Raw genomic sequence first — 27309 nt, 5'->3', positions numbered from 1 at the left:
TAGCCTTAGTATAATACTAGATAATATAGATATAGGAATTAATTATAAGCGTACAGTATAACTAGTAAAAGAAGATTATCGTGTAATATTAGTGCCTAGGCTATTATAGAGTAGTATAAAGGAAGATAGTTATTAAGTACGCCGCTAATACCGAAGAAGGTTATAACTACTAAGTACTTAGGGCCCTAAACTTCTATAGTTAATACCTCGACCCCTTAGTAAATAAGAGGATCTATATAAGTAGCGAATATAGTGTTCGGGCTAGTAAGTAATAGGCTACTCCCTAATTAGTAAGAGGCGTCGAAGAACATTAGGATCTAATATCGCAGGATCTAGACTTACGGATAGTTCGGTAGCTATATTATAAGGTATACTTAGTAGAGACGGTAATATAAAAGTATTTTAGGGCTCGGTCGACGATACGAAAGTATCGCTAGGCTCGGATAGTAAGTCGCGGTTAATAGTAGCGGTAAAGCGATGAAAGTTTAGATAATCTAAGTCGTCTAGGTTATTAAGGGGGACTTAGGTAGCTACGGTATATATTAAGTAGGTAGGCTATCTCTAAGAGTATAAGACCTACTATTTATAGCTCGGGGTTCGTAATTAGGTATAATAATATTATTTTCAGGAGGAAGGGCTTAGGTAAATTAGTCTATAAGGTTAATTAACTATAGACTAAATACTATCTCGCCGAGAGCCAGTCGCTTATTACGGTAATAATAAGTTATACTACTATATATACGCTCGCGGCTCTTCTTTTTTAATAGGGCGTTGCGAGCACGAGCTTCTTCTTTAGAATACTTTTTAGGCCGGCCCCTTAGAGCTATAGCGAGCTATCCTTATAGGTAATTAATTAAATAATAAATTATCTACTCTAGTACGATTTATACGTTTACTATTATAAAGAGTGTTTAAATAAGGAAAGGCGTCGATAGGATATAGCTTACGGGTATAGCGAAGAGAAGGAAATTAAAAAGGGAAAGGCTTTAAATATATATATAGCTTATTAGTGTAGCGACTAGAAGAAAATCTAAAAGAGAAAGGTATTAAAGAAGTGTATAGCTTAATAAAGTATAGAGTAAATAGCTTACGAATATAGCGAAGGGAAGGAAATTAAATATAGAAGGGTATTAAATAAGTATATAGCTTATACTAGGGGACTGGTAACGAATTTAAGCGATACCCTTAGTGTCTTGTCTTCCTTATCTAGGATAAGAACGCCTTTAATTACCTTTATATTAAGAAGTCTTACGATTATTAATTTAGTATAGTATCTTAGGTTATATAGATTGAGTAAGTGTAGATAGGAAATCCGTAATATTACTCGTGTAGATAGGAAATCCGTAATATTACTCGTGTAGATAGGAAATCCGTAATATTACTCCGCGAGTAGCTTTAAGACCTTTACTGCGCTAACTATAATCATCAGCGCCAATGTATCTTATACTTCTCCTAATAGTTAATAGGCGTTGATCGCGGCCATTACGGTCTCCTTTACTCGATTTACCGGCCGCGATATTACTATATACTAAAGTAATGGTTATCGCGTCGAGATAATCTAGCTTATAGGTGTGTGGCTTATTAGTACAGCGAAGAGAAGAATACTAAATAAGGAAAGGTAGCTTATAGGTGTGTGGCTTATTGGTGCAGCGAAGAGAAGAAAACTAAATAAGGAAAGGTGTAAATCTTCTTAGCGAAGACCCTACGAAAATAATTTTAAAGAGGAAAGGCTAAAGAATACTAAGAGTGTAGGTTAACTATATTAAAACCCTATATACTATATAAAAGAGAGTTTTTACTATACTATTCTTTAATAAAGGTAATTCTAGTAAGTTAAATTATAATATTAAGATAAAGATACTATTTAAAGTATTATAGTTATTTTAAATTTTTAAAAAGTTATAAAGAATACTACTCTAACTTATACTTTAGCTTAGTATAATACTTTACTACTAAATCTATAGGTATTCTACTACTTTACTATATTAAATTTATAAGTATTACTAAAGCTATATCTTTCCGCTCTTACTAAGGGCTAAAGCTATATCTTTCCGCTCCTATTAGGGGCTAAGGCTATATCTTTCCGCTTTTACTAGGGGCTAAGGCTATATCTTTCTACTTCTACTAGGGACTAAGGCTATATCTTTCTATTTCTAATAGTAGTTAAGGTATAGCCCTAGTACTTATTATAGCTTAATACTTTATATCTCTCGCTAGTTAATCTTATAACTTTACTTCTTATCTAAATATATTTTATTACTCTTACTACTTAATACTTACTTACTTTTTATTTTATCTAGCTATTACCTCTTAACTCTCTTAGTTTATTATATAGTTAGTAACTCTTTAAGTACTTTATAACTTTATTATATAATATTAAAGTACTCTATAGCTATATTATTAAGCTTAAATTATTTCTTCTAGGACTCCTTCTTTAATTATTATCTTTTAGTAGTAGTACCTTATATAATCCCTTCTCTCCTAAGTTAAACCTTAAAATTTACACGCCTTACATTAAGCTAAAGTATAGGTTAAAGTATATCAGGAACAGCTACTAAAGCTTACTAAGCCTACTAAGAGGACGTATACAACTCTCGCGCCTCTTATATAAGAGTCCTATCCTCCTCTTATACTTCGAGTCCTATATAACCTAGAGGTCTAGGGATACCTAATACTATTGAGACCCTTGACTATTACTCTCTGCCTATCGCCTTAGGCCGTCCTTAACATTTTATTAGCGATTTCGGTAGATCTGCAACAACTTAAATCTTCTAGCCCTAGTAAACATATAAGGTACTACACAGCACGAAGTGGTCTTCCACTATCTAATCTTCGTGTATGGATTAGCCCGACGCGGGCTTAGATAGAGAGGCTCCATCCACTGTACCGCCTCAGCCATAGCAGAAATAGCTTCTCGCGGTTATACGGCGGAGATGGAGTCGAACAGTGGCTATTTTTAGGGTAGGCCCGTCCATGCAGATGAGCTGTCTGGTCCACTTATAGTGTGACCCGGTCCTTGCAATAAGAGTGGGTCTGTAAAGCTGCTGGGCGTCTCAAGGAGGAGTCGCCGAGGGAAGGCTTCAACCTCAATCGCGGCACGGAGGCAATCTGTCTTCCGAGCCATACAGCGGCGGCGAGTGCCGCTTGTTATGCCACCTGCTGATATCTTGAGCTTCGATCACAACCCACAATTGTCGATCAAGCTCCATTATCTGACAATTCACGCTGGGTCCATGAGGTAGCAAAGGCGCTCGGAGATAACGCTGCCACAACGCTGGAAAGATCAATATGACGCCTCTTAGATCCTAAGACCGTGCGAATGCATATTTCGGCACTACAGAGGCGTGGTATCAGCTGCGTCGGGGCATGGCCTCTGGTTGAAGTACAAGACTCAGTTGCGCTTCCCGCCTCCATCCGTCTGGATGTATCCCACCTCCCACCCGCTTCGACAAAATGACTTCCCACCCTCCGAGTGCTTGTTGCTATGCTGGCATCAAACATGAAGGCACCGCGACTGGAGAAATGGTCGAAATCGGGGGGTTCGAGGCCTACGTGAAATACCCACAGGACAATTCGACGAAACACGGAATCCTTCTGTAAGTTTGCAGTTCTTGGGCCTGTGGGATCTCATGGCACGATGTGCTCCTGACACGGGATTAATTCTTGTGGCAGGTTGTCAGATGTAATGGGCCATCGCGCCATCAACTCCCAGTTGATAGCGGATCAGTTCGCGGCCAATGGCTACTTCGTCCTGATGCCCGACCTTTTCTATGGCGATGCGATTGACCTGAACCGAATCGGTGACTTGGACTTTGTGAAATGGTTCAGCGGTGGATACAGCCAACGCGGCATTGGCCATTTCCCGTCAACCATTGACCCGATTGTTGAGCGCTGTCTTTCGGAAATGCGAACCAAGTACAAATGTCAAGTACGTCCAGCTGCACCCTTCGTTGCTTTGCCAATGCCATCGTTGGGCTTGCGCTAACTGGGCGCTCAGAAAATCGGTGCCGCTGGTTACTGCTTCGGTGCAAAGTATGTTATACGACACTTGCGCTCCGGTCAGGGAGTCATTGACGTGGGCTACCTGGCACATCCAACCCAAGTGGAAAAGGACGAACTTCAGGCCATCACAGGCGCCTTAGCAATCGCAGCAGCAGAAGAGGACGCTCAGTTCCCTCCAGAGAAAAGGCATGAGTCGGAGGACATCCTGAAATCGATCGGGGTCCCGTATCAGATCAATCTTTACAGCGGTGTTTCACATGGGTAAGCTCTTCGACAGAATCCAGTCGCACTCGCCTGCAGAGTCTAACTCATGTGATGGTGCTAGATTTGCTGTCAGAGGCGATCCAAAAGTACGCGCCCAGCTTTATGCAAAGGAGAATGCTTTCTTGCAGGCGATTCAGTGGTTTGAGCACTACGTGAAGCCCTGAACGTCAGTATACAGTCGCATGGCTCCGTCCAGCCTGGATGAGAGAAAATAGGCATGATCGTTTATACAGGGTTCGGAAAGCAAATACAGATCATACAATAGAACTTCTGCCGTGCGGCGATCAATCGCATCTCTTGTGCGAGTTAGTCCACGCTTACCGGGTTTGTCACTTACGTAGATTAAGCTACAACTTGCTTCACTTGATCACCTCGCCCGAATTGCTTTCTTTGGGTGGCCGGTCTCCACAAGTTTCCAGCCATGTCGTCGGCACGTCGTCGCCATTGGCGTTCCTCTTGGATTAATTATCGCTCTAACCTGAATCGCGGAAGGGAGTTTCGTAACCTCCGACAGCCGCTCAACCTCCTCCTCAGACCCTCAGCAGCGTCACCGAGCCCTCATGCCTGGCTGTAATGTCTGAGACCGTACACGTCACCTTCATCTGTGCATTAAGATTTGCCTGGCACTATGGAGCCAGTTCCCGGGAGATCTGATCCAACTCGCCGGGATGCATCGAGGACAATTTGGGAGAACCCATTCCGGACCACAGTGGACAGGCGCCCAAGGACCACGGATGTCTGCTGCGTGCCGAGTGTCCCTGGAGCCGGGTTCAGCCCCCAAGAGGAGAGAAATATAAAGAAGAGACTGTACTGGCTCTTTTCTTCGACAAGTTTGGGATGAGGCCTATACGTGTCCTCCGCGACACCGATCCCGAGCCACCTCGTCCTGGAACTTGACCACGACACCGCCATCGGCCTCTCCGTCAATTATGACCTCTGCGACCGACCCTAGCCTCGGAAATCAGAGTGCTGGGCCGGTACCTCTGCAGCCCAAGGAAAATGGCGGCAGTTCCTTGGACCGGCCTGCCCGATCTGAAAGCGCCACTTCACAGCAGGTCCCGACGAGCAGCAACGACCCTTACCCGCCCCAAAGCCTTGAAAAGGGCATTGTTGGATGGGATGGCCCAGACGACCCCGAGAATCCGAGGTGCGTTTCTGACAACCATGGTGCTCGGACAGGCGTACTGAGCAACGGCAGGAATTGGCCGGCAAGACAAAAATGGACAGTGCTTTTGCTCGTAAGCTCCATGACATTGATCAGGTTCGCCGGTACACCAAGCATGCCTTTCGAGTCAAGTCACGCTGACACGCATCCGCAGTCCATTTGCCTCCTCGGTGTTTGCTCCGGCGGCCAGTTTCATGAGCAAAGACTTCCACAACACCTCGACGATATCCACGACCTTCGCCGTCTCCGTGTATGTTCTTGGTTATGCGATCGGGCCTTTGTTCTTCTCTCCCTTGAGTGAGATGTATGGTCGGCAGATCATACTGAACGCAGCCACAGTACATTTTGTTGTGTGGCAGCTTGGGTGCGCTCTTGCACCCAATATAGCATCGTTGACCGTCTTTCGCCTGCTTTCGGGAATGGGTGGCTCGGCTTGCTTGACCCTTGGCGGAGGCGCGATTGCCGATATGTATGAAAAGGAACAGCGAGGGACGGCCATGACTATCTTCACCTTTGGCCCTCTTTTCGGCCCGGTCCTAGGACCAATCTGCGGTGGCTTCATCGCCCAGCAAGCAGGTTGGAGATGGGTATGTGCCCCTGGTTTGGCGATCGTGGAGAACAATCACTAAGTCTCGCCTAGGTATTCTGGACTCTCCTAATCGCAGGGGGCACCTGCACGGCAATCATCATCGTATACTACCGCGAGACCAACCCGACTATCCTCATCCGCCGGAAGACACGTCGTCTTGCCAGGGAACTCAACCGCCCCGATCTCCGCAGTTGCTATGACTCGGTCCAGGACGAGCGATCCCGCACATCGCTCTTCATCCATGCCCTGAGTCGACCGGTGAGAATGCTTTTTCTCTCTCCTATCTTAGCGTCTCTGGCAATCTACCTGGCTCTCATCTATGGCTGCCTGTACCTTCTCTTCACAACCGTCACATTGGTCTTCCAGAGGACATATGGCTGGAAGCCCGAGTTGACCGGTCTCTCTTACGTCGGTTTGGGCATCGGTCTCCTCTGCGGACAGGCCCTCTTCGGTCTCACAAGCGACCGAACGATCGTCCGGCTTGTGAAGAGGAACAACGGCATTTACGAACCTGAGATGCGGCTGACGATGTGCTTGTATTTCGCCTGTTTCGTGCCTATCTCTTTCTTCTGGTATGGCTGGTCGATTCAAGCACAGGTACATTGGATTTCGCCCATCATGGGGCTGTTCCCCTTTGGATTTGGGATGATCGGGATCTTTATTTCCTTTCAAACCTACATTGTAGACGCCTATCCTCGTTTCGCAGCCTCCGGCATCGCATCGACCACGGTCACACGGTCGTTCTTCGGCGCGTTTCTTCCGCTTGCGGGCCCATCGATGTTCGACACACTTGGATATGGAGTAAGTCTTCATCCCACCCCATGTTCGCCGGTGAGTCCACTGACATCGTGGCTATCCAGTGGGGAAATTCTTTGCTTGGCTTCATTACTCTGGCCCTTGTGCCCGTCCCAATATTCTTGCGGCTGTATGGAGGTATCCTGCGGGAAAAATTCCCTATAAACTTCTGAGGGATGCAGGTGTTTTGGAAAGATGTTGGAAGGAATTCTCTGTTTATAGACGAGCTGGAATCGATTGTTCTTCCGCCTACATAGGCCATTGTTACATAACCAAACGCTGTCTGCCGACAGCGACTACCGCGGAATGCTCGTATCCTATCCTGAGACTGAAATCTACCTCATGACTCGTATGCAGGGACAGGCCCGGTCACGGAGTTACGCCAATAAAGCCGGTGTCAACCGGCGCCTTTTCAGGACAAATGCTGATTCGAGGCCGGTCGCTTTTCCTTCAAATATGCGTGACATCCACGTTCAGCGCGAAGACCGCTGTTTCCCAGTCCACTGGCCATCCGTTGACGCATCCGAGGTGCTGTCCAAGCTATTTTGCCGATGGGCTTTGACTTCTTCGTCGGCCATGTAACCTACCTTGGTTCAGGATGCGACAGGAGCCACGACCGTTGGACGAGAACCCTTTCACCGACCGTCCTGCAAACCGCCGAGATGACGCTGTATCGCCCCATTCGGCAGAGCTGGCCGTTGGAAACCACAGCCCTACAACTCAAAATGGCGCAGAGGACAGACTGACTTCTGACACGCCCGGTCATGAAACACAATGCAAACCACGCGTCACGAGAGCTTGTCTTGCATGTCGTCGGCGAAAGGTCAAATGCTCGGGGGAACACCCATGCAACTCGTGCAGAACATCTTTCCATGGTAAGCAAAGTGTGCGGCTAAGATGCTCGAATGTTGGCCCTCTGCCCTGGCTACAACCGCTGACCGACCGCCAGAATGCCTATACCCCGAACCAAGTCGCCAACGCCGAAAGCGTGTCCGTACTGTCGACCAGTTCGAGGCTCTGGAAACCAGACTGAAGCAAATGGAAGCGTGTCTCGAGAAAGCCACCCGTGCTCCAGAGCCGGGACTCTGCTCCAGTACGCCAAAGCGACGCCCCCGGAGCCGTGGCTCTTCCGGAGGCTCTCACGAGGGCCCCAAGCGTGTCGAGGGCGCCCATTTCCACCCCACGGACAAGTTTGTCTTGACCCAGCATGCGACTGAGAATAGCGAAGACGGCTATCACGGCTACTCCGGCGACCGATCATTCATTCAGCGGATGCGAGAAGTAAGAAATTGGGCTGGGGCCGAAGTCCATCGCAGGTTACGGCGGTCAGACGGGCAGCTGCCCAGCCTATTCGAACCAGACTATGGTCTTGCCGCGACAGCCTACCTTCCTTCCAAAGAGCGTTCTCGGACATTGATTGACGCTGCGTTGGATGCGTATGCGCTGACCCCAATTCTGCACCGGCCGACGTTTGATTACTCTTGGAATGTTATCTACTCAATTGAGCCGAGTCAGTACACGGCCGATGAGCTCCGGTTCCTGCCCCTTCTGTATGCCGTGCTCGCTCTGGGATGCTTGTTCGCCCAGGCAGATGCCCAGAAGTCGTCCCGTGACACTGCGAAGGCCGACGGGTACGTGTGCCCCTATTCAGGAGTGACGTTTCCAGTGTTGACTTCTGCTAGCCTTCGTTTCTTCGCTGCCAGCCGCTGCTTGATCGACCTCAGCCATTGTGCAAACGAAACCAACCTGCAAACAATTGTGTTTCTGAATCTTTTCCTCATCGAGACCGCCCGCACCGGGTCCTGTTATTCATACCTCTCCCACACACTCACACTCGCCCTGCGGATGGGTCTGCATCGATCCATGCTCAGAGATTGTGATCCGATTAGGAGCGAGGTCGGCAAGCGGGTCTTCTGGACAATCAGGCTGTTCGCAAATTACTTTGCAACCATTGTGGGCATGCCGAGACCTCTGGGTGATGACAATGTCGACCAGGATCTACCCGTGGAAGCAAATGATGGATACATCACAGACGCCAAAGTTTCACCTCAACCATCCACTGAAGTGTGCCAAATCCTGGGGATGAATACATATATCAAACTCCACAACATCCTGGGACAAGTTGTGAGGCACGTATATCCGCTTCGAGGGATCAGCAAAAGCCCAGGCAAGGAGTCGGCGAGCTACATGGTTAGCATCGAGAATATTGGAGCGATTGAAGAGGCTCTCAAAGCATGGGAGGCGAGCGTGCCACCAGGCTTTCGTTTAGGCGACGACGACCCAGAATCCAGGTCATTGTTACGGTGAGGGGGAATCGTATTTTCCCAGTTTCATTGGAACCGAACAGTTGACTGAACAGCCTTCTAGTGCTCAATACCTCCTCTCCATGTCACATGCACATGTCCAAGTGTACCTGTACCGACCATTCCTGCACTATCTCTCCAAGTTTTCACGGCCCGGTGGATCAGTATACAGCAGTATGGACTATACTTCCTATGCATCGGCATGTCTGCAAGCATGCCAGAAGATCCTGAGGCTTAGCGGACAGGTGTGTCAGCGCGAGCTTATCCAAGGCTGCAACGTGGTATTCTCTCATATGGTCTTCACATCCATCATCTCCCTGCTATATGTCCTCCTCAGCTCCGTCGGATGGGGTGAGGGTGGAGTCGATATAATTGTCGGTGATATCGCTCTGGGATGTAAAGTTATGTGGGTAATGTCGCACTACAACGAGGCGATTGAGACAGGTCAGAGTATCGTGGCGGTGGGTCATTCATTCGCTTCTATGCATCAGATGCTCTCGACTGACACTCTTCTCAAGGCAATGATAGCATTGCTTCCGAAAGAGCTGGCCCATGCCCGAGACCGGTTGCAGAACTCTTCTTGTGAGAGAGGCAATCTGCAACATGCCCAAGACAACCTCACTGCAGATTTGAACGGGCGTGATCCTGCTGCTCCCCTTGCTTTCCAGCCGACGATGCTCGGGGCAGCAGAAAAGGGACTCCCCGTGCACGTGCGGCCCGAGCTCACGCAAATTTCACCACAGCTATACGGTGCTGATGCTTCCGCCACGAGAGCCACCGCTACGGCCCCCTTCAGCAGACATCCAGTCCCCGATCTTTATCCCGATGCAAACACCCCATCACTTGACTGCCTCGAGGCTCAGCCGTTCAGCTTCGCCGACGCCCCTTTCTTCGGAGAGATGTGGAACGGCATGAACATGGCGTGTTTTTCCTATTGGGACCCGGCGTCCAGCAGCAGTCACCGTGATGGTAGTGGTAACGTCGACATGAACAGTATGGACCCGTTCTCCGGAGGGTTCTCGAAGGGCGTGGGCGTGGGCGTGGACATGGGCACGAATATCAATATGGGTCTGGATCAAGTGAGGCAGATGATCAATAACAATGCAGAATATACGTTCTAAAGGCCTTTCGGATTGGTGTTCTTTTTCTAGTTTCTGATTCTCATTCTTCTTGCCCCTATCGTTCGTCTGTCCCTTGCGCGACGGTTCCGCGACCCTTGCATCTTCACGTATCGGAACGCATACCGGCATATTGCACCCAGGAGGAACTTGCTCCCAGGACGTTGATTGATGATAAACCAGTCATAGAGCAAACAGTCGTGGAGTAAACAGTGATGGAGTAAACAGTGATGGAGCAAACAGCCGTGAAGCGAACAGTCATCAAGCAAACAGTCATAGAGCAAACAGTCGTGGAGTAAACAGTAGTGGAGAAAACAGTCGTGGAGAAAACAGTCGTAGAGCAAATACTCGTGGAGCAAACAGTTGTGGGCGAATTTATCGTGCAACAAATAATTGTATGGCGAATTTGTCGTGCAACAAATTCACTAACAGGACATCCTTCGAAGCGCTGAAAGGGGGAACGCTTAGAGGCAGATGGTAAGGTGAGAGTGTGGGAGAAGGGGTTTTTACAAACTTGTTGAACGAGGTCGTCGCCGCCGTGGCGTAAACGAAAGCGAGGGCCGAAAAGCATATCAGTCGGGCCTTCTGACGATAGCGTTTCTGATAATACTGCTCGCCGCTGGCACGGAGCCGGTTTCATAACCACCCATCGCTCGGGAATGCGCAATTCTACGCCTGTCGTGATCCAAATCTGCGCGTTTCGGAACGCAATTTATGCTGAGCGAGCGTTGTGAATGGTCCAAGGGTAGTGGCTGCAAGATCGTCCAGCCTTCGTCAGAGGATGGGAGATCAAATCAAAACCGTGGCTCCAAAATGGGTTATCACTCACGAGTCGGACGCCAGCAGCAAACAACGACCCTGGACCTCGACTCGCTCGTTTCCGCAGCTGGCAGACGGTCGATCTTCTGAATTGGTTGGCAAATGCAGACCGATGCTCGAGGATTGTGATAAGATTGTACGAAGTGCTGGCGGTGTCAGTGAGTGAGAGGAACCGTGTCAGAGAAGCCACGTGGTCTTCCCTGCTCTGTGTCGTTCCCCCACATCTGCATGGATGCGCTTTGTCCTTCGCTCACGCTTGTCATTGCTGGGCTCGATTCCGTGTATTGGTGCGTCGCTACGATGCCTGACTGCCTCGTTTGTGCTGTCCGGAGCTCGGCCCACGGATACGGTTTTGTGTTTGCTCGAGAGCTTCGATAGGTATCGGCCAACCTGTTCGCATGTGGAAGCGATCTATCGATTATTTGAATCAACGGCAGAAAGGAACAGCCGCCACCTCTAGGGCTATGCGCAGAATGCTAGGATGGCGAATGCTGACCTCAGTAAACATCTCCTTTGGCAACATGAAGTCAGGCTCCTTCCATTGGTGTCCACGGCTATGGGCTTGACTGTATCCAGTGGACAAGAGTTTGTGTGAGTCACTGCCATGAAGGTTCATTGGCAGCAGTCAATAACGTCAGGGTTCGCCACCAATAAGCAAACAATCTCGTTCGGCTGAGACTGCTGTATGGAGGTCAGAGACAGTTTTGATGAATATGGTATGGCGATGACCAAGGGAATCGAGTTGAGAACAAAGTCCCAGGACAGGTCTGAAACTTTCAGGTCGCTAAGCTGGAGAAATCATACAAGCCAGCGCCACATTTGAGCAAGACTTCCCGACGCATTATCAGAGCCGCCCATGGAGTCCTGGAGCCAGCCTGATCAATCGGTCTCCTTGACTTCGTGTGCGACGATCTTCAGGTTGGTACGTCGATGGTCTCGTGAGGTCACCGGATCGAACTCGCGCAGGAGGAGTGCCATCTCCGAGTTGATGCTGCCGTTCGTAGCAAACTCTTTCTGCCGAAACACCAAATTCTCTTGTTCCGGGGTCAATGAAGTTGCGGGAGGCTCTGTTACCTAGGTCGGCAAGACAGATTTGAACAGCTGCTGGCTACCTTGGTCATCTGAGCAAATCAGGAGCTTGGCGTAGGGTCCGTTTCTCGCATTGATTGCTGACGCTGCTACGCCAACGACACACTTACGCAAAGACTGGCGATTGACGAAGCTGACCAGCACTGCGCAAGCTGTTTTCTGTGGGGGGGAGCGCATCCTTCGACCCGTCGATAGAAGCGCAGGAGTGTGTGAAAGCGAGCGCTAGGTCCTGGGATACCAATCGACCTGCTGGTTGAACCCGAGTTGTGCCTCATGGTGGTACGGCCGAAACGGTACGCCGGGTTAGCTGTCAGTCAGCAGAATCAGTTCTTCGGACGCAAGAATATGACACCTCGTGAGCGCGTCCGTCAGAGAACGGACGTTCCTTGTATGTTTCTCCAGCGTTAAGAACCGTTGGCCTCGTTCGCATTGACTTGCATGGCCAATTCGGCCTGTACCGACTTTGGGAGAACAGCGTTGGACGAGAGCTGACGCTTTTCGTACATGCGCTGGTTGAGACGGGAACTGCGCTGGAAACACACGACATGTGGCCCTAAGTACTTTCGGTCTTCAAGCATAATGATCCAGAGCATGCGAGACCATGGGCTCATAGGCATTGGAGTCGATCAGCGTATCGGCATTCTTACAGCTCGAACCAGATCATACTTGTCGTCCCCCTGTCATCCTCTTCAGACCTACCTTGTTGGGCTGGACCGCTGCAGCTCCGATTCCGAACTCCAGGTGGATTGCTTCGGACGTCGAGCGCCAACATTCAACTGCAAGACCTATGTGTTCCGCCCTCCAGCGTTGGTGGTGTCGAATAATTATCTTCTCGCTCTGGGGCGACTGTAACGTAGATCCAAAGCAATGTGAGACTCGGCTTTCCTGCGCCGACCGTCTTGTGTATGATTGTTTCGCTCCATATCAGTAGCAAGACTCATTGGCTTGCATAGGATAGCGAGACATTCCGGCGGACAGAGTATCCAGACTCCTTGATTTTCAAACATGTAAGGGTAAGGAAAGAAAATGAATGCCGAAGCAGAACGAAAGAAGAGGAGTGACTGAAGAGAGGTAGGAAAGTGTGCAAGAATGGCAGATGCCCCACGCGCTCATGTAGAGATGTGTGCCACATTCGCTCGTTATGAAGGAGCGAGAGAGGTTGAGATGCATAATTCGTGATCAAGGCTGCTGATCCTCTTGTTGGATCATCAGAACTTCTCGAGAAACCACCTTGACCGATACCAGAACGAAGCTGTCTAGTCGGCACAGGCCACGACATTGTGAATATCTTCCACCTCTTCGATTGTGTCCTCAGCTCTTCATTTCACGCCCAGGTGTGGTAAGAGGAGATTGAGGTCATCGTCGAGAGAAGAGGTCAGGCTATTGTGCGTTGGCGGACAGCGATCGCTGAGCCATAGTTGCAAATCTGCTGGAATTGCTGACTGGCGCGTCAGAAGTCATTGGAAACAAGTGCGGGGGGAGAGACCAGAGAGGGATGCTCATGAGTGCAACGAGTGAAGGCGATCGAAGAACACGCAGTCTGATGAGACAATTTGGACCCTGATGGTCCCGAGTTAGAGGCGCAGGTGAATTGGAGAAGGCGAGGATGAAACACAGAATCTCTGACGCAAGGGCAGATGTTGCCGAGAAGCTTGAAGTCAAAACTCACCTCGAAGCACAACGGGTCTCTCGTAGTTTTGAATGAGTGGCAGTACCCCATCTTCGCAACAACGTTGCCCGGCGCTCGACAGGCATTTGGGCAGCACCATGTAGCTCCCTGAGTATTTTCTCTGCAAAATCGTCATCCTGCCTGGTGCGAGCCGTTGGTCACCTCATACAGGTTGCGACATGAGCCCGCGAAGCATCCCCAGCGCAACATGTATGACCATTGCGGTGTTTCTTCAGCATCAGGATCTGCCTCAACGCCATTACATGCTGACGCACATGTCCCGGAACGGCAACGTTGTAATGGTGGCGCATTTTCGAATCAACCAGGTTTTCTGTGTGGACACGAAGGTCTCCATAAGAATGAAGCTGCCGTCAAGAAATGACCGTAGCCCCATCATTCTGCTTCTCTAGCATTCATCTGTCGCTGGAATCACAACCCAATCATTGCCCAATCTACGTAGTGCCCACCAGATGCTCGGTTCGGAATGTTGGGATCGTTTGATCGCATTATCTTGAGGCTTGAATGACGCCGCATGCTGCAATGAGAAACGCGACACTGGACGTGACACTGCTGAGGTTCGACAGGATTGAAGCTCAGGCGGGTTTCTTCGGATATATCGAGTGCCTGTGGCTCGTTTCTTGCGATACTGTCAGATCCGCATATGCCTACCTACGTACGTTTGCAATCGGAGTGAACACAATCGATCATCTGAGAGGTCCTGGTTCACTGACGCAGTCAGCTTGACGCTCTACACCACGGGAAGGTGCCTCTCAATCGTAGAGCATGGGGGAGCATCGATGAACGATGAATATCGCGTTTCCCAGCGATACCCTTCCCTAGGTCTGTCTCAACCTAAGGAAGTTCCCCGAGGAACAGGTTACACAACCTTGCCCCCAAGATCCCAGGCAGTCTCGTCTGGAGCTGCGGGCGTCTCTTTGCGCCTCTTCAGGATCCAGCGAATCTCTTGACCCGCAAAATTGATTGTTCTTGGTTCCGCATCAGGCTTGTACCTGCGATCTTCTCCTGACGGAACAACACCGTTATCGTCACGGTTACCATAGCCGGTATGGACGTCAGGATGGAACTTGGCCCACAGGCATACTGTGCCCAGCTTGTTACATTCCTTGCAGTTAACTTGGGCATGGTTACTGCCGCCTGAACCAGAATTGTGACCCAGTATTGCTGCGTGGAAACAAGTTGGAGGATAGACCGGCCTCCTGGTAAACGTTCCCATGCAGTATTGATCAATCTTTGCTTCTACTGCAGCAGGGTCCTTGCCGAGGCTGAAGAAGGTGCTAAAGACCTTGCGAAAATTCGGGGTGAAAGTGATTCGTTCCAGGCTAGGGTCAGTCACCCGAATCTAGCGGTCCAGACAGGCCTGAGTGGAGGAGCAGAGTATCTCGGTCCACAAGCGGAACCTCTTCCTGAGGAGTTTGCTCGACAACTTGCTGCTCTGTCAAAGCCGTACATTGGCGACCCGTTCGAGGAGTATGATCAAGATGCAGAAGCGCCCCACGAAGACGATCCAGCGCCCAGGAGCGCCTCGCTTGAGCCTCCTCAATAGCCAAGTGGCGACAGCTATAAGGCTGCGGCAGAGAAGGTTGCCCGTGTTGCAGGGTTGTCAGCGCCGACATTATATTCCGGAGAAGAACGCCGATGCAGTCAGAGCGCTGTGACTTCCTGAGCATTCAGACTTTTTGAGGGTTTACTCGAAACCACCAAAGCGTCGACTTCGAGTTCTATGGGCCAGAGCGTGGTCCGGTCAGGAAAGGAACCTAGCGCCACCTTCAACAGCAAGGAAGTCGAGGAAATCGCAGAGATCAAAAAGTACAAGGATCAGTGGGAAACTGCCAGTGTGGTGGTGAGATCGACCGAGATGATCTCTTCTGTTGACGGTGCTTCAGCAGCATGGAGGCGTCGATCTAATGCGGACAAATCAAAGGGCGGTGGGGCGGGGATTGTCCAGCGGTCGGCGAAGGATTCCCACCTCTACGTGGTGCCGGCTATCAACTGTTGAATCCAGACAGGCCAAGAGAAATCTCAAATCGATGCGTTGTCTCATGTCTAACGTAGGTCTTCGATCCTGCGATTCAACTTCAATACTGACTGGACCCAGGCGAAACCGCATATGAGCCGCCAAATGCATAGCAACAAGCCACAAACGTTCGGTCATCTCAGCTTCGATCTTCCGTGGTTCTGCTTGACCGAGGTCTTCCGTTCCCTTCCTGGCAACCCTACTGAGTCCTTACGGACGGCAGGTTTCTGGTTTTTCCGCGTGACGATGTAGCGTGCTCGCTTCGGGCTGATTTGGGCATCACATGTCTGATGTGTGCAAAGGTTGCTATCGATCTAGGGGTGGCACATGTCGACACGCTTGGCCTCACCCAGGTGGCAACTGCAGAACATACTCTCTGGTTGAATGGCCAAACTTGATCACATCCTTGTCTCTCAATTCGACATATCTCCCCTCTGGAATCTTCTCATTGTTGACTGTTGTCCCATTGGCACTTTCCAGGTCAATCACATATGGTTTCACCTTTCCAACTTTGTCTCCGAACTCGTTTCGCTTTTCGATGTACCGGAACTGGATGACCGCATGTTGCTTGGAGCAGCTCGGATGTTCAAGGGCGTAGTCGCAGACAGACACCTCTCTCCCAAAGAGCCAGCAAGATTGCAGATACAAATCTAGCTCGTCGAGAATGTCTTCACCCTTGAATACGTAGAGTCTCCATGGTTTCGAAGAAGCCGGTTTTCGACCTTCAGGCGGTTCATGATATTTCAGGACAACGGCACCAGCAGATGTAGATACCGTGTTCGAAGCCGCAGCCAGAAGACCAGATGGACGCCAGTTCGGCTTCTGCTTTTGAGGCGCAGGACTGTCACTGGTGCCCTTGAAGGCGTCCACCTGCGAAGGAAGGGGACGTTTAGTTCGCGGCGATCGAGACCTCCGCCGCTCTGGACTCCGTGGCCTCCGTTGTTCTCTCCGCGGCTCGCGACGACGCGGTGATCTTGAACGCGACATGGATTGCAGGTTAGCAACCCGGAACGACTTGCCAGACAAAAATGTTCGAGTCGGCAAACCTTCCATTCGGTCCCGAGTGCGATGACATCCACGACTTTGACCCCTCCCAACCTGCTCGCCTGACCATTTCTAACTGTCGCTATCATGCCGTCGACATTGCTGAAGAAGGCAAAACTGCCAGCCGCCTATAGTACATGGCAATGCTGCTTTTGCGGCCAGGCCTCCTCGCAGGAGCGATTGAGACGGGACCTGCGGTTCAAACGGACATACGCATCTAGCCGTGAACATGACTTTCCAGACAATATGAACTGGCCGTGTCGACGGAACGGCTCATCCAGTCCGTCGCCCTACGAGATCTTCGCATTGGAAAAGCATGCGGTATACACGAAGCACAAGTTCTACCAACTGGTCAAGATCTACCACCCGGACAGGAACGGCTACAACCCCGATGATGGACTCACTCCTGTGGAAAGACTAGAAAGATACAGATTGATTGTACAAGCACACGAGATTCTCTCAGATCCGGTCAAGCGGAGAGCCTACGATGCATCTGGTGCAGGCTGGGGAACAACGAGAACAGCCGATCGCCATTCGCGTGGCTTCACGAATCCGGAAGGAAAACGTTACGGCTTTGGTCCAGACGATGATTCCTCCATATTTCAGAACGCTACCTGGGAAGATTGGGAAAAGTGGTATCGGCGGCACGATCCACCCAGTAGACAACCGTACGGGACCTATCTTCACCCAAACGCCTTTGCATCCATTGTTATTCTCCTCGCGGTCCTGTCTGGGGTTCTTATGGCAACAAGAGCGGGACAATTCACAGGGTCAATCGAAGAGCGGGCCCAGGCATTCACGGAAGAAACTGGCCGTTTCCTTGCATCGAGGAAGGACCACTTTGAAGAAAATGAGATCAAGGGCACGGGAAGGGTCAAGCATTTCCTGGAGAAACGTGATCCATCAAAGTATGGCTTGAAGGAAAAGGAGGAAGAGATATACCGGAATCACTTTGCCAACCCCATCTTGCAACCTGCCCCGAATCTCAAAAATGCGGGGAGAGAAATCTGGTGACTTTGCTGCCTTTCATGTTGTACATAGTTCTGGCTCGTGCTCTCGTTGATGATTAATGTACAGTTGAACGCCAGCTTTTATCCCAGTACGAGTACCATTGATTGAATGAGTCTAACGACAGCCTGGTGCATGCTTCATGACATCTTTCCCTTGATTTCTTCCGCCTTGCCCTTTGCTTGTCCCGAGATCTCAGCGGCCTTCCCCTTGGCCTCGCCGGTCACTTGTGAAGCCGTGCCTTCGGCTTTCTTGGACTCCACACCAATAACCTCGGACGCTTTGTCTTTGAGCTCAACTGCAATTTGACGTCAGCGACAGACGATAGGCTTGAGAGTCACACATCTTACCTCCTTTGTCAATCCCAGCGACAGCAACGTCTGAGACTGCTCGGTCGACTGACTTCAAGCCATCCTTGACAGAGTCGGTTGCCGATTTATGCTGCGTGGCGGTGGTGGACAAGAGACGAGGTGACGACCGGAGAGTAGAGGTTCGAACTGTGGTGCGGAGGACAGGTGTGGCCTTGTATAGGAAAGACATTGTGGTGGCTGGTGTCTGATGATCGAAGGTTGAATGGTTCAGGTAGCTTTGTTATGGCTGGTTGATAGAGCTTGGGTGCTGTAGAGATTTCTTGAGGAGGAATGAAGTCAATTTGAAGGACGAGTGGAAGCTTGGAAGATACTGTTGATCGTGCCTCAATCCAGCCTTCACCACGACGTCACAGTGCGCCCATTCGCTTTCCCCACATCATGTGGGAAGGAAGATACCAATTATTGGTTCGGCGATGCACTCCGGACACCTCAAACTCAGCCGAGGCTGATGTCACCGTGCAGTACAAAATCACATGCAAGCAAGCCGACAGCCAGGCGAAGACAAGATAACACCTGCTTCGGGACAGGCCAATATCGAGCAATAATCCGCCAAAACCAGCACCAGCACATCCACAGATCTCTCAAAAGTCCAAATCCTCCTCGTAAGGGGTTTGGTGATGGAAACACATCAGAAACTTCCCTGCCTCTGGATCCTTCCTCCAGGTACTCGATATCAATGCTTTGAACTCGTCCTGCCTTGTATCGTCGTCTTCTGTCACATGTTGCCTGGTCGCCTTGACTCGATAACTGATCAAAGCTGCTTCTGGTCCCAATGCCGTGACCTCGACATCGCTGATTTTGTACCTCCTCCACGGCACAAAAGCATCGCTCTTCATCACATCTTCGAGATTCGGCTCCGTTCTGGCGGAAACTTTGAGGCCCAGCGGGAAAAGCATGATACAGTCGCGGCTGAGGAAGGGCAGCAGGTCACCGCCGGAATGCATTAGGGCTCGCCATGTCGAGTCCTCGAGGGCAAGTATCGTGTCCTGAAGCATGCTATGATCCATCTGGTGAGTCTTGGATGTTGGTGCTTGCTGAACAGGCGCGCGCGATGGTCTCGATTCGACCGAACTTGGGAGCAATCGACGTACTCAGTAAGCTCTACGATTGTGTTGTCGCTCCAGTGCACCTCGAAGTGGTATGATCTTGTCCATTGGAACTACGTCAGCCAAGCAAGCACAGAGAGGCTGGCCTTCCATCTGGAAATGACAAGTTGCATCCCCGCAGCCTCGGTCGATTCTCCACAAAACAGCTCGCTTTCCTTCAGGACGTACTCGTACTGTCGTGAGCTTCACGGTTAAGCAAAATGAGAATTTCCCCGGCATGGCAAACATGCAGAGCTCTACGGTCTCCTCGATGTCAATACCGCACGTTCGCCTCCGCTGCTGAAGCGTCACCGATCAAAGTCAAGTATCAACCCGCTCCACATTCTGGCAACATCCGCATCCTCCTTCTCGACAGACCCGAAGCTCGAAATGCCCTCTCTCGCAGACTCGTTACCGATCTCAAGCACCATGTCGAAGACATACAAGCGGAAGGAGGTGCAGGGTCTACAAGGGCTCTCATAATCGCGTCAAATACGGACAAGGCCTTTTGCGCAGGAGCAGACTTGAGAGAGAGGAAAGGCATGACGCAGGAAGAGTATGTATCTCACAAGTACACCGCACACTCCCCTCACGACTTCACAGAACAAGGCAATTCTTGACCGACTTACGAAACACCTTCACCAATCTTTCAAAGCTACCAATTCCTACCATATCCGCCATCTCTTCTGTCGCGCTGGGTGGAGGCTTGGAATTGGCACTTTGCACCACTTTTCGAGTCTTTGGATCATCTGCAATTGTCGGCCAACCCGAAACCAAGCTCGCAATCATTCCGGGAGCAGGAGGAACATACAGATTACCAGCATTGATTGGTGTCAATCGAGCACGGGACCTCATCCTCACCGGACGTCGTGTGGGCGGGGCGGAGGCGTATTTCCTCGGACTGTGTAACAGACTGGTAGAGGTCACTCCGGAAGAGTCTAAGGAAGAAGGAAAGGCCCGACAGAAGGTGCTGGAAACCAGTCTGCAGCTCGCCAATGACGTCTGCGAAGGGGGCCCGATCGCCCTCACTCAAGCAATCAGAGCAGTCAATGGATGGCAACGTGGTGAGGCCGCGGAAAATGAAGCATACGAGGTCATTTTGAAGACCGAGGATCGAATAGAGGCGCTCAAGGCATTTGCAGAGAAAAGAAAGCCTGCATTCAAAGGTAGGTGAGGCGTCACGACAGGCAGATGATCCTGCCTGGCTGGTTGGAAGTGCGCATGTAATGTGTCCAGGTGACCTTTTGGGCGCTCGATCGGATATAGATGAGATCTCGCAATCTTGTGACAATGACGCGTGTGGACTGAGCTTCACAGTCATTTGGACGCTGTGTGGTGTTCATCGCCTCTGAAAACAGTATTCCTCCACCTGTCTTTGCCCGTTCTGCGCCTTTGCTACAGCCCTCCTTTGAGTGAAGCAATTTGGCCCCTAAGGCTGCATCCCCACACAGTGGCCCGATTTTGACGAGCGAGCAACCCCGGGTTCGGCTTAGTATTAGGCGATCTCGGGCGGAATTGCAACCAAACTGAAGCCAAGGCAGGCTGCTTTCTTTTCCTGGCCCAGTCAACCTCGCTTTGTCTGAGGTTTGGGCATGTTGCATCCACCTCTCCAATCATCAGGCTACCAAGTCACCTGCGCCCTCCCTTTCAATTTGTAGGGCGTCTAATGATTTCTGGGTTGAGTCCGCCTTCCATGAAGACCACTCCTCTACTTATGTAACGGTGAGCGTGCTGGAGTTTTGCCCTAGAGTCATTTCTGGTTCGGTTGTGCTGTTCTTGTGTTGATGTCCAGTCTGCTTGTTGTTCGCATGCATGGTTCGTCTGATCCTGCCTGAATACTTTACTTCATCAGTGGGCGCAGCCTTTAGACGATGACCACTTCTGCTGGGAAGCAGATCGTTCAGTATGGCCTCACCGAAGTCTACTCCGCAATCGATCCAGTTGTCGACATCGTGTTCGTGCATGGATTGAATGGCCACCCTCACGACACATGGTCCACGAAAAAGCCCAAGGTCTTCTGGCCAGCTGACCTCCTTCCTGCGGCTCTCGAAGAGCAGAGACCAAGAATCCTGACCTACGGCTACGATGCGAATGTAACAGCGTTCACGGATGGGGTTTCAAAAGACAAGATACACAATCATGCGGAGCATCTTGCCAGTCGATTGGTTGCCAACAGGTCGGTAAGTGTGGGACATGATCCAACTTTGTCATTGAGGCAGTCCTTCAGTGGAAGCTCTTGGATGAATACTGACAATGAGAAGCTGAAAAAAGCTACTGAACGCCCCATTATCTTCGTCGCCCATTCCCTTGGAGGTCTAGTCGTCAAACGATGCCTGATATACTGTCAAAGCATACGACCCCACCAACATACGGAAAGGCTGAGGTCGATCTACGTTTCCACCTACGGCATCCTCTTCCTCGGTACTCCTCACAATGGCTCTGACCTGGCAAAATGGGGTTCCTTGCTCGAGAAGATCTGTGCTGTGGCACTTCCGAAGAAGTTCTTCGATACCTCTCCCCAGCTGGTACAAGCATTGCAGACCAACAATGAAACTCTCCAGAATATCAATAGGCTCTTCATCGAGATTATTGGACGTTATCACATTTATTTCTTCCATGAGTCGAAACCGACAGATTTGAAAGGAACCTTGGCCTTCGTAGTTGAAGAGGACTCTGCCGCCCCAGTCATCGAAGGCGTCGAGCGGATGGGCATTGAGAAAGATCACAGGTAGGGCGCTTTGCCTCCTCCGCAGCGTGTTCAGTTTCTGACCCGTTTGTAGTCATATTTGCAAGTTTGAGGACGAATCGAGCCCTGGATATGATGTAGTGGCAGAAGCCATTCAGAGGTATACAGCCCACAGCCTGAAATGCACCAAGCTGACAAGGGTCCAGATATGCCACTGATGCACAATCCCTCATTCGCTCTCGGTGGGATCAAGAGAAACAGATGGCTGGGTTTGAAAGGCAAGCGGCGGCACGAGAATTGCTGGGCGGTGAGTACGCTTACGATATATCCGTCCGCGACAATACTGAGAATTCCGCAGACAGCATATTCCAGACAAGCCCAGGGGTCTCGGGCACTGCAACTCCAGTACCGGGAGCCCAACAAACGATACAATCCAATCCGATGGGTGCGCCCTCTCCCCGACAGATTCCCACCTCGACTTCACCTCAGTATGAGGTTGAAGAACTCGAGGACGATCTCATCACTGCACCTCATTGATCACCTGGTCAGTGGCAAGAATGTAGCTCATTGACGCTGACTCATGATGGGCCACAGGAGACTCCACAAGCTCGATACGAAGAATTCAACAATCTGTATCACTATCGTCTTCCTCCCTTGTTGTCGGTCCAGTCGGCTTCCGTCGCAATTCCATCTTCCTCGGCTTCCAACTAGAGATGGACCAGCTAGCACAAAAGCTTGCATCTCCGAGGAGACGAGCACTGGGAACATGCGCAGTATTGTTGTGGGGACCACCGGGTTGTGGAAAGAGTCAGATCGCTCGTGAATATCTATGGCGGCATCGTAACGATTATCCGGCTGGTTGCTTTTGGGTTGACTGCAAAACAGAAGAATCAAGGTCGAAAAGCTTCTGGGAAATCGCCCAGGCTGTTGCAATATACGGGGACGAACCATCTCGGGACCCTGCATGGGACGAGTCGTCGAAGTTTGTGGGTGCAGTGCGGAAATGGTTCGAAGCACGGGAGGGATGGCTCCTTGTGTTTGATGGAATCACAACAGACAATGATGATGATATTGGGGCACTCGCTTCTTTCATCCCAGATCGCATAGGGAGCAACATCATCTACACATCCGTCGACCGCACGTTGGCCAAGCGCCAAAGGCTCCTCAATCCTACTGGCGTCAAAGTTTTCCCCTTGTCACAGCACGATGCGTGTGCCTTGTTGTACAAGAATCTTGATATCAAATCGCCAACTGAAACGCAGGCCAAGAAAGCAATGCAGTTGGTCAAACACTACGAATGCCTGCCACTAGCGATTCACGCTGCAGCACATGCCTTGATCGCACGCGGGATGTCTTTGGAGAAATTCAGTCCTGGAACTTCAGATCATCGACTTGCAGAGCCATATCTCGACATCCTCACAGCATTAAGAGAGCATTCACATCCTGAAGCTGTGAATCTCGTCACATTGCTTAGTTTCTTTGCGCACGTTATCCCAGTTGCCCTTATTCGCTTCGGGCAACCGGTTTTGCAAGAGTTTGGCGTCGAGATCCGCTCAGTCGAAAGCATCGGAAGCATGAAGAAGGAGCTGGACAACACCATCGCTGTTCTCATCAGATATGGACTCGTCGAGCGGACTCTCCTCGAATACTGTGTCGCTACACCAAACAAGTCTTCCCCGACAGAGACTAGGCCCCAAAGAGCTGCGACTGTCAGCACCATTGACTCGGATCGACGTGAACCACATCTGCTCCCGCATGACTCCAGCAGTCTGGAAAATATAGTTGAGGCTCGTCCAGACAGCCGATTGGATGAACCCTCTTCCCAGTCAGTCACCTACAGCATCGACATACTCCGCATACACACCGTTGTTCAAACCGTCCTGCGAGATGAGCTGAGATTCCGATACGCGGATCAACCAGCACAGTACTGGGGGTGGCTCTGCATTGCCTCTAAAATGCTGACTCACTCTTATACCGTTGCAGACGGCAAGATCAAGAGCACTGAAGGAAGAGGACTCGTCCGCGACTATCGCGAATACGACACTCAAGCTGCCCGGTTGTGGTCACATTTCCCCAAATCTTCAACCGATGCATCTCCAGTCCTGCGTAGAACACGCCACAACCTACATGAAACAATTCGAGCAATCAAGCAAGAGATCAAGAGTCAATCACCCTCCCAATCGATAGATACCCTCAATCACCAAGTCCAGTTTTCTGTCTTTGAGCGAGCGAATAGCACGTCATCGGATAGCCCTACGACTACGAGCAGTGACTTGACGCGGACGTCTACGTGGACGCCAGAACACGCTGATAATCAGACCGAGTCACCAGTTCAGATGCATTCCGGCCTCGACACGGATGATGTGGGATCTGAGGACAGTTGGACGGAGCGGTGGTCGCAGTCTGGAATGGGTAACTCCAGAGTTCTTGTTCCTGGCGCGGTTCTAAGTCGACGTCCAAGCAATTCCGAGGTATCCACAACTGGACTGACTGAAGCCAGCTCCAATACTGCTCGTCGATCCTCGATACTCCATGCCTTGTTCCAAGGACACCCTTCACAGGTCAAGAAGCCTAAGGATCTCGGCGAGTGGAAAGCCATACCCGTACCACCATCGCTTTCTCAGGAACAAGCACAAGCCCGATCGCGAGCCTCGTCATTTACAAGCGGGAGCGACGATCGGACGACAAGACCAACATCCACTGGCTCCGAAGCATCTGGCGCTCTTGCCGCAATACACCGAGCCAGTCCCCCACCTTCAAGAGGTGGAAGGATCAAGTCGCCGACCCGTTCGCAGTGCGGCAGGCCGGCATCAGAAGACGGTCGTCAACCACTCTCAGTCAAATCTCCCAATCAAAAACTGTCACCATTGGCCACGGCATTCCAGCCTGGGAAATCTTTGCCCGTTGACTCAGAGGTGCCTAGAAGGCACAGTCGTCATCCCTCATCATCGCCTCGACTGATACAGACGGCTTTGAACAACCAGGCAGCAACGAGGACAATTCCGATCATCCCGCCTGACGAGAATATGGCTTCCCAAGCCGCCGATTTCTACTCTAAATCAGTTCCCATGATAATACGGCCTGTCCCTTCCGGATATACTTCGCAGCCCATGTCACGCGATTCATCTAGGGAATCCAACGTATCACTTGCGACAGCCCCTCCAGCGGTCCCTGGATCGGCGTCGTTAGGCACGTCTCCACAGATACGGGAGCCTTACCTCTACAGCAGACCTGGCCTAGCGTCCATCGATGTGGTAGCGGCCAATTCATGGGAGGATGCACTGGCTGGGGTTGGTGAGCTTGCCACCACTTCTCCTCCTGCACCAGGTCTGGCTTTTGATGAAGGCGCTATCTTTGAAAGATATCATGAAAGATTCGGAAGCAGTGTTCAATTCGGGAACATGTCACCTGTAGAGCTTGATCAGGCACGAGCTCGAGTATCGCTTGCTCGAGAACACAGTGCCGATGGGAGGGTTGGAAGAGCAGGGCGATAGGATAGACATTAAAGATCTGGAAAAGCGTCATCGTTTTGATCCTTCCGCAGCGACTGGTGCGCTGGTCCACTCTCATTTCTGACGTAGCACTCGTGACGAGAGACATGGACAACACAGCTATACTTGAAAACAATTCCTGGCCTAAAATCTATCGGTCTTATTTAGAGCCGCTGATCACATGTGAGCACCTTTCCTTGGCTCTACGATCGCCCCGTCTGTTCGTAAGGTGGTTGTGCAGTACGAATACTCTTGTTTTCGGCGACCGAGCACATCAATGCGAGGTCACAGTGGAGCACTCGATTGGACCCTGTTCCGTGGTTTCAAGACAACGGCGTGTGTCGCTGGCTATACAGTGAGAGTTCCATTTCGGGCAGGCAGGAAATGCCTACTGGCGAGTTGCAGAGCAGACCTGAGTCGTCAAGATACATACAGGTAGTCATAGTCAATGTGGTGAATGCGTGGCTCGACCCTCGGTGGATCGCTATTTTTGGAGCCTCAGGTATCCGGCCTTAATGATCCAAAACTGTCAGCAAACTTTCGGTTAATTAGCTCAGCTACTCCTTCTTAGAGACGACACGTATATCCTCTGCCTCCTGGGCTCCATTTGTAAATTCGACTGAAAAATTCCTATCCCGGACTCTCGAATTCAATTGAATACTCCAGCCAGCAAGATCATGGCCTCCGCAGACCCGACGCTCCATCTTCCGCGCGTGCTCTGCATCCACGGAGGCGGCGTCAATGCGGCTATCTTCAAGGCGCAGTTCCGAGCATTCCTGAATCATGACAGGCTGAAGACCCGATACCGGTTTGTCTTTGTCGACGCTCCGTTCTTCTGCGATGAAGGTGTGGGCGTCCATCCGGTCTACTCGGACTGGGGCCCCTTTCGGAGGTGGTTTCGATGGACGCCGGAACATCCAGAGATCGATGCCGGCGCGTGCCAATACGAGCTCGAGTACACCGTTGAGCGGTGTATGGAAAGTGACGAGGGCACGGGGGAATGGGTGGCAACGCTGGGATTCAGCCAGGGCGCGAAACTGGCGGCAAGTATGCTCTACGAGCAGCAGGTCAGCGGCAAGGACGGGCCCTGGAAGTACGCCGTCATCCTCGCCGGCCGAGCGCCGCTGGTCAGCTTGAGCGAGGAGGCCGAAGAATTCCCTTGGATGCAATCGGCCGGCGGGCTTCCTGATGCGGCGGATACCGACAGTATCCTGGAGAGACCGGATATGAAACTACGGATCCCGACGCTACATGTGCACGGGCTGAAGGATGAAGGCCTCCATCTCCACCGCAAGCTGGTGGAGAACTACTGTGCTCCGGGGACGACAACCTTGGTTGAGTGGGATGGACCGCATCGCATTCCGATCAAAAAGAGCGACGTGGACAAGATCGTGGATGCTTGGATCGAGCTCGCCGATGAGTACGGCGTCTGAGAGACTCGATTGCCAGAGCTTACTTTCCGAATGCACATGCCGCAACCGCAAGCCCTGGCAACTTGACAGGTGGCCCCTTCGAACTTTTCCGCCGCGCAACCCCCCATACAAAATTCTCTTTCGACCACAATCTCGCGTGCCCGAGCTCCCCATCAGTAAAGCAAGACCGCAATTGAGGCAGTGTACGACAGCAGCACAGCTTTACTGGCTGCGAGGCAAGCATGGTGTTGCTATGGATCTTGTCCCTCGGTCGAGGGATCTGGGGGGAAGGCGGCTAGCACCATGCGTTGTCACAAGCGAGTGGTCGGGGGATCGTGAGGATCACAGAAGAGCTGCTTCATGC

The 27309-nt window shown here is 51.0% G+C and overlaps 12 protein-coding genes across 12 annotated transcripts; 8 read left to right on the top strand and 4 right to left on the bottom strand.

Annotated features, from left to right (window-relative positions):
• Positions 1–3453: 3453 nt before the first annotated feature.
• On the top strand, positions 3454–4430 carry G647_02068 (uncharacterized protein; the record flags this gene model as incomplete). The annotated part of the gene is made up of 4 exons (XM_008725467.1): positions 3454–3596; positions 3673–3928; positions 3998–4263; positions 4328–4430. 4 exons carry the CDS (start codon positions 3454–3456, stop codon positions 4428–4430), a joined length of 768 nt encoding a protein of 255 aa, XP_008723689.1.
• A 765-nt stretch (positions 4431–5195) lies between these two features.
• On the top strand, positions 5196–6988 carry G647_02067 (uncharacterized protein; the record flags this gene model as incomplete). Its single annotated transcript, XM_008725466.1, has 5 exons — positions 5196–5413; positions 5465–5527; positions 5586–6018; positions 6072–6821; positions 6881–6988. 5 exons carry the CDS (start codon positions 5196–5198, stop codon positions 6986–6988), a joined length of 1572 nt encoding a protein of 523 aa, XP_008723688.1.
• Positions 6989–7712: 724 nt separating this feature from the next.
• On the top strand, positions 7713–10239 carry G647_02066 (uncharacterized protein; the record flags this gene model as incomplete). Its single annotated transcript, XM_008725465.1, has 2 exons — positions 7713–9118; positions 9183–10239. The coding sequence occupies 2 exons, from the start codon at positions 7713–7715 to the stop codon at positions 10237–10239; spliced, it is 2463 nt and encodes an 820-aa protein (XP_008723687.1).
• A 4451-nt stretch (positions 10240–14690) lies between these two features.
• G647_02065 (uncharacterized protein) lies at positions 14691–15047 on the bottom strand (the record flags this gene model as incomplete). The annotated part of the gene is made up of 1 exon (XM_008725464.1): positions 14691–15047. The coding sequence occupies one exon, from the start codon at positions 15045–15047 to the stop codon at positions 14691–14693; it is 357 nt and encodes a 118-aa protein (XP_008723686.1).
• A 1146-nt stretch (positions 15048–16193) lies between these two features.
• G647_02064 (uncharacterized protein) lies at positions 16194–16835 on the bottom strand (the record flags this gene model as incomplete). Its single annotated transcript, XM_008725463.1, has 1 exon — positions 16194–16835. The coding sequence occupies one exon, from the start codon at positions 16833–16835 to the stop codon at positions 16194–16196; it is 642 nt and encodes a 213-aa protein (XP_008723685.1).
• Positions 16836–16979: 144 nt separating this feature from the next.
• On the top strand, positions 16980–17906 carry G647_02063 (uncharacterized protein; the record flags this gene model as incomplete). The annotated part of the gene is made up of 1 exon (XM_008725462.1): positions 16980–17906. The coding sequence occupies one exon, from the start codon at positions 16980–16982 to the stop codon at positions 17904–17906; it is 927 nt and encodes a 308-aa protein (XP_008723684.1).
• Positions 17907–18040: 134 nt separating this feature from the next.
• Positions 18041–18440, bottom strand: G647_02062 (uncharacterized protein; the record flags this gene model as incomplete). Its single annotated transcript, XM_008725461.1, has 2 exons — positions 18041–18198; positions 18251–18440. The coding sequence occupies 2 exons, from the start codon at positions 18438–18440 to the stop codon at positions 18041–18043; spliced, it is 348 nt and encodes a 115-aa protein (XP_008723683.1).
• A 412-nt stretch (positions 18441–18852) lies between these two features.
• Positions 18853–19278, bottom strand: G647_02061 (uncharacterized protein; the record flags this gene model as incomplete). Its single annotated transcript, XM_008725460.1, has 1 exon — positions 18853–19278. One exon carries the CDS (start codon positions 19276–19278, stop codon positions 18853–18855), a length of 426 nt encoding a protein of 141 aa, XP_008723682.1.
• Positions 19279–19577: 299 nt separating this feature from the next.
• On the top strand, positions 19578–20530 carry G647_02060 (uncharacterized protein; the record flags this gene model as incomplete). The annotated part of the gene is made up of 2 exons (XM_008725459.1): positions 19578–19912; positions 19960–20530. The coding sequence occupies 2 exons, from the start codon at positions 19578–19580 to the stop codon at positions 20528–20530; spliced, it is 906 nt and encodes a 301-aa protein (XP_008723681.1).
• Positions 20531–21227: 697 nt separating this feature from the next.
• G647_02059 (uncharacterized protein) lies at positions 21228–22579 on the top strand (the record flags this gene model as incomplete). The annotated part of the gene is made up of 4 exons (XM_008725458.1): positions 21228–21536; positions 21618–22084; positions 22137–22202; positions 22249–22579. 4 exons carry the CDS (start codon positions 21228–21230, stop codon positions 22577–22579), a joined length of 1173 nt encoding a protein of 390 aa, XP_008723680.1.
• A 176-nt stretch (positions 22580–22755) lies between these two features.
• Positions 22756–25536, top strand: G647_02058 (uncharacterized protein; the record flags this gene model as incomplete). The annotated part of the gene is made up of 1 exon (XM_008725457.1): positions 22756–25536. One exon carries the CDS (start codon positions 22756–22758, stop codon positions 25534–25536), a length of 2781 nt encoding a protein of 926 aa, XP_008723679.1.
• A 674-nt stretch (positions 25537–26210) lies between these two features.
• G647_02057 (uncharacterized protein) lies at positions 26211–26966 on the top strand (the record flags this gene model as incomplete). Its single annotated transcript, XM_008725456.1, has 1 exon — positions 26211–26966. The coding sequence occupies one exon, from the start codon at positions 26211–26213 to the stop codon at positions 26964–26966; it is 756 nt and encodes a 251-aa protein (XP_008723678.1).
• Between the last annotated feature and the right edge of the window lie 343 nt (positions 26967–27309).

This window comes from Cladophialophora carrionii, assembly GCF_000365165.1.
Source record: "Cladophialophora carrionii CBS 160.54 unplaced genomic scaffold supercont1.1, whole genome shotgun sequence".
Lineage (NCBI taxonomy): Eukaryota > Fungi > Ascomycota > Eurotiomycetes > Chaetothyriales > Herpotrichiellaceae > Cladophialophora > Cladophialophora carrionii.
This window is presented reverse-complemented; position numbering and strand designations above follow the sequence as displayed.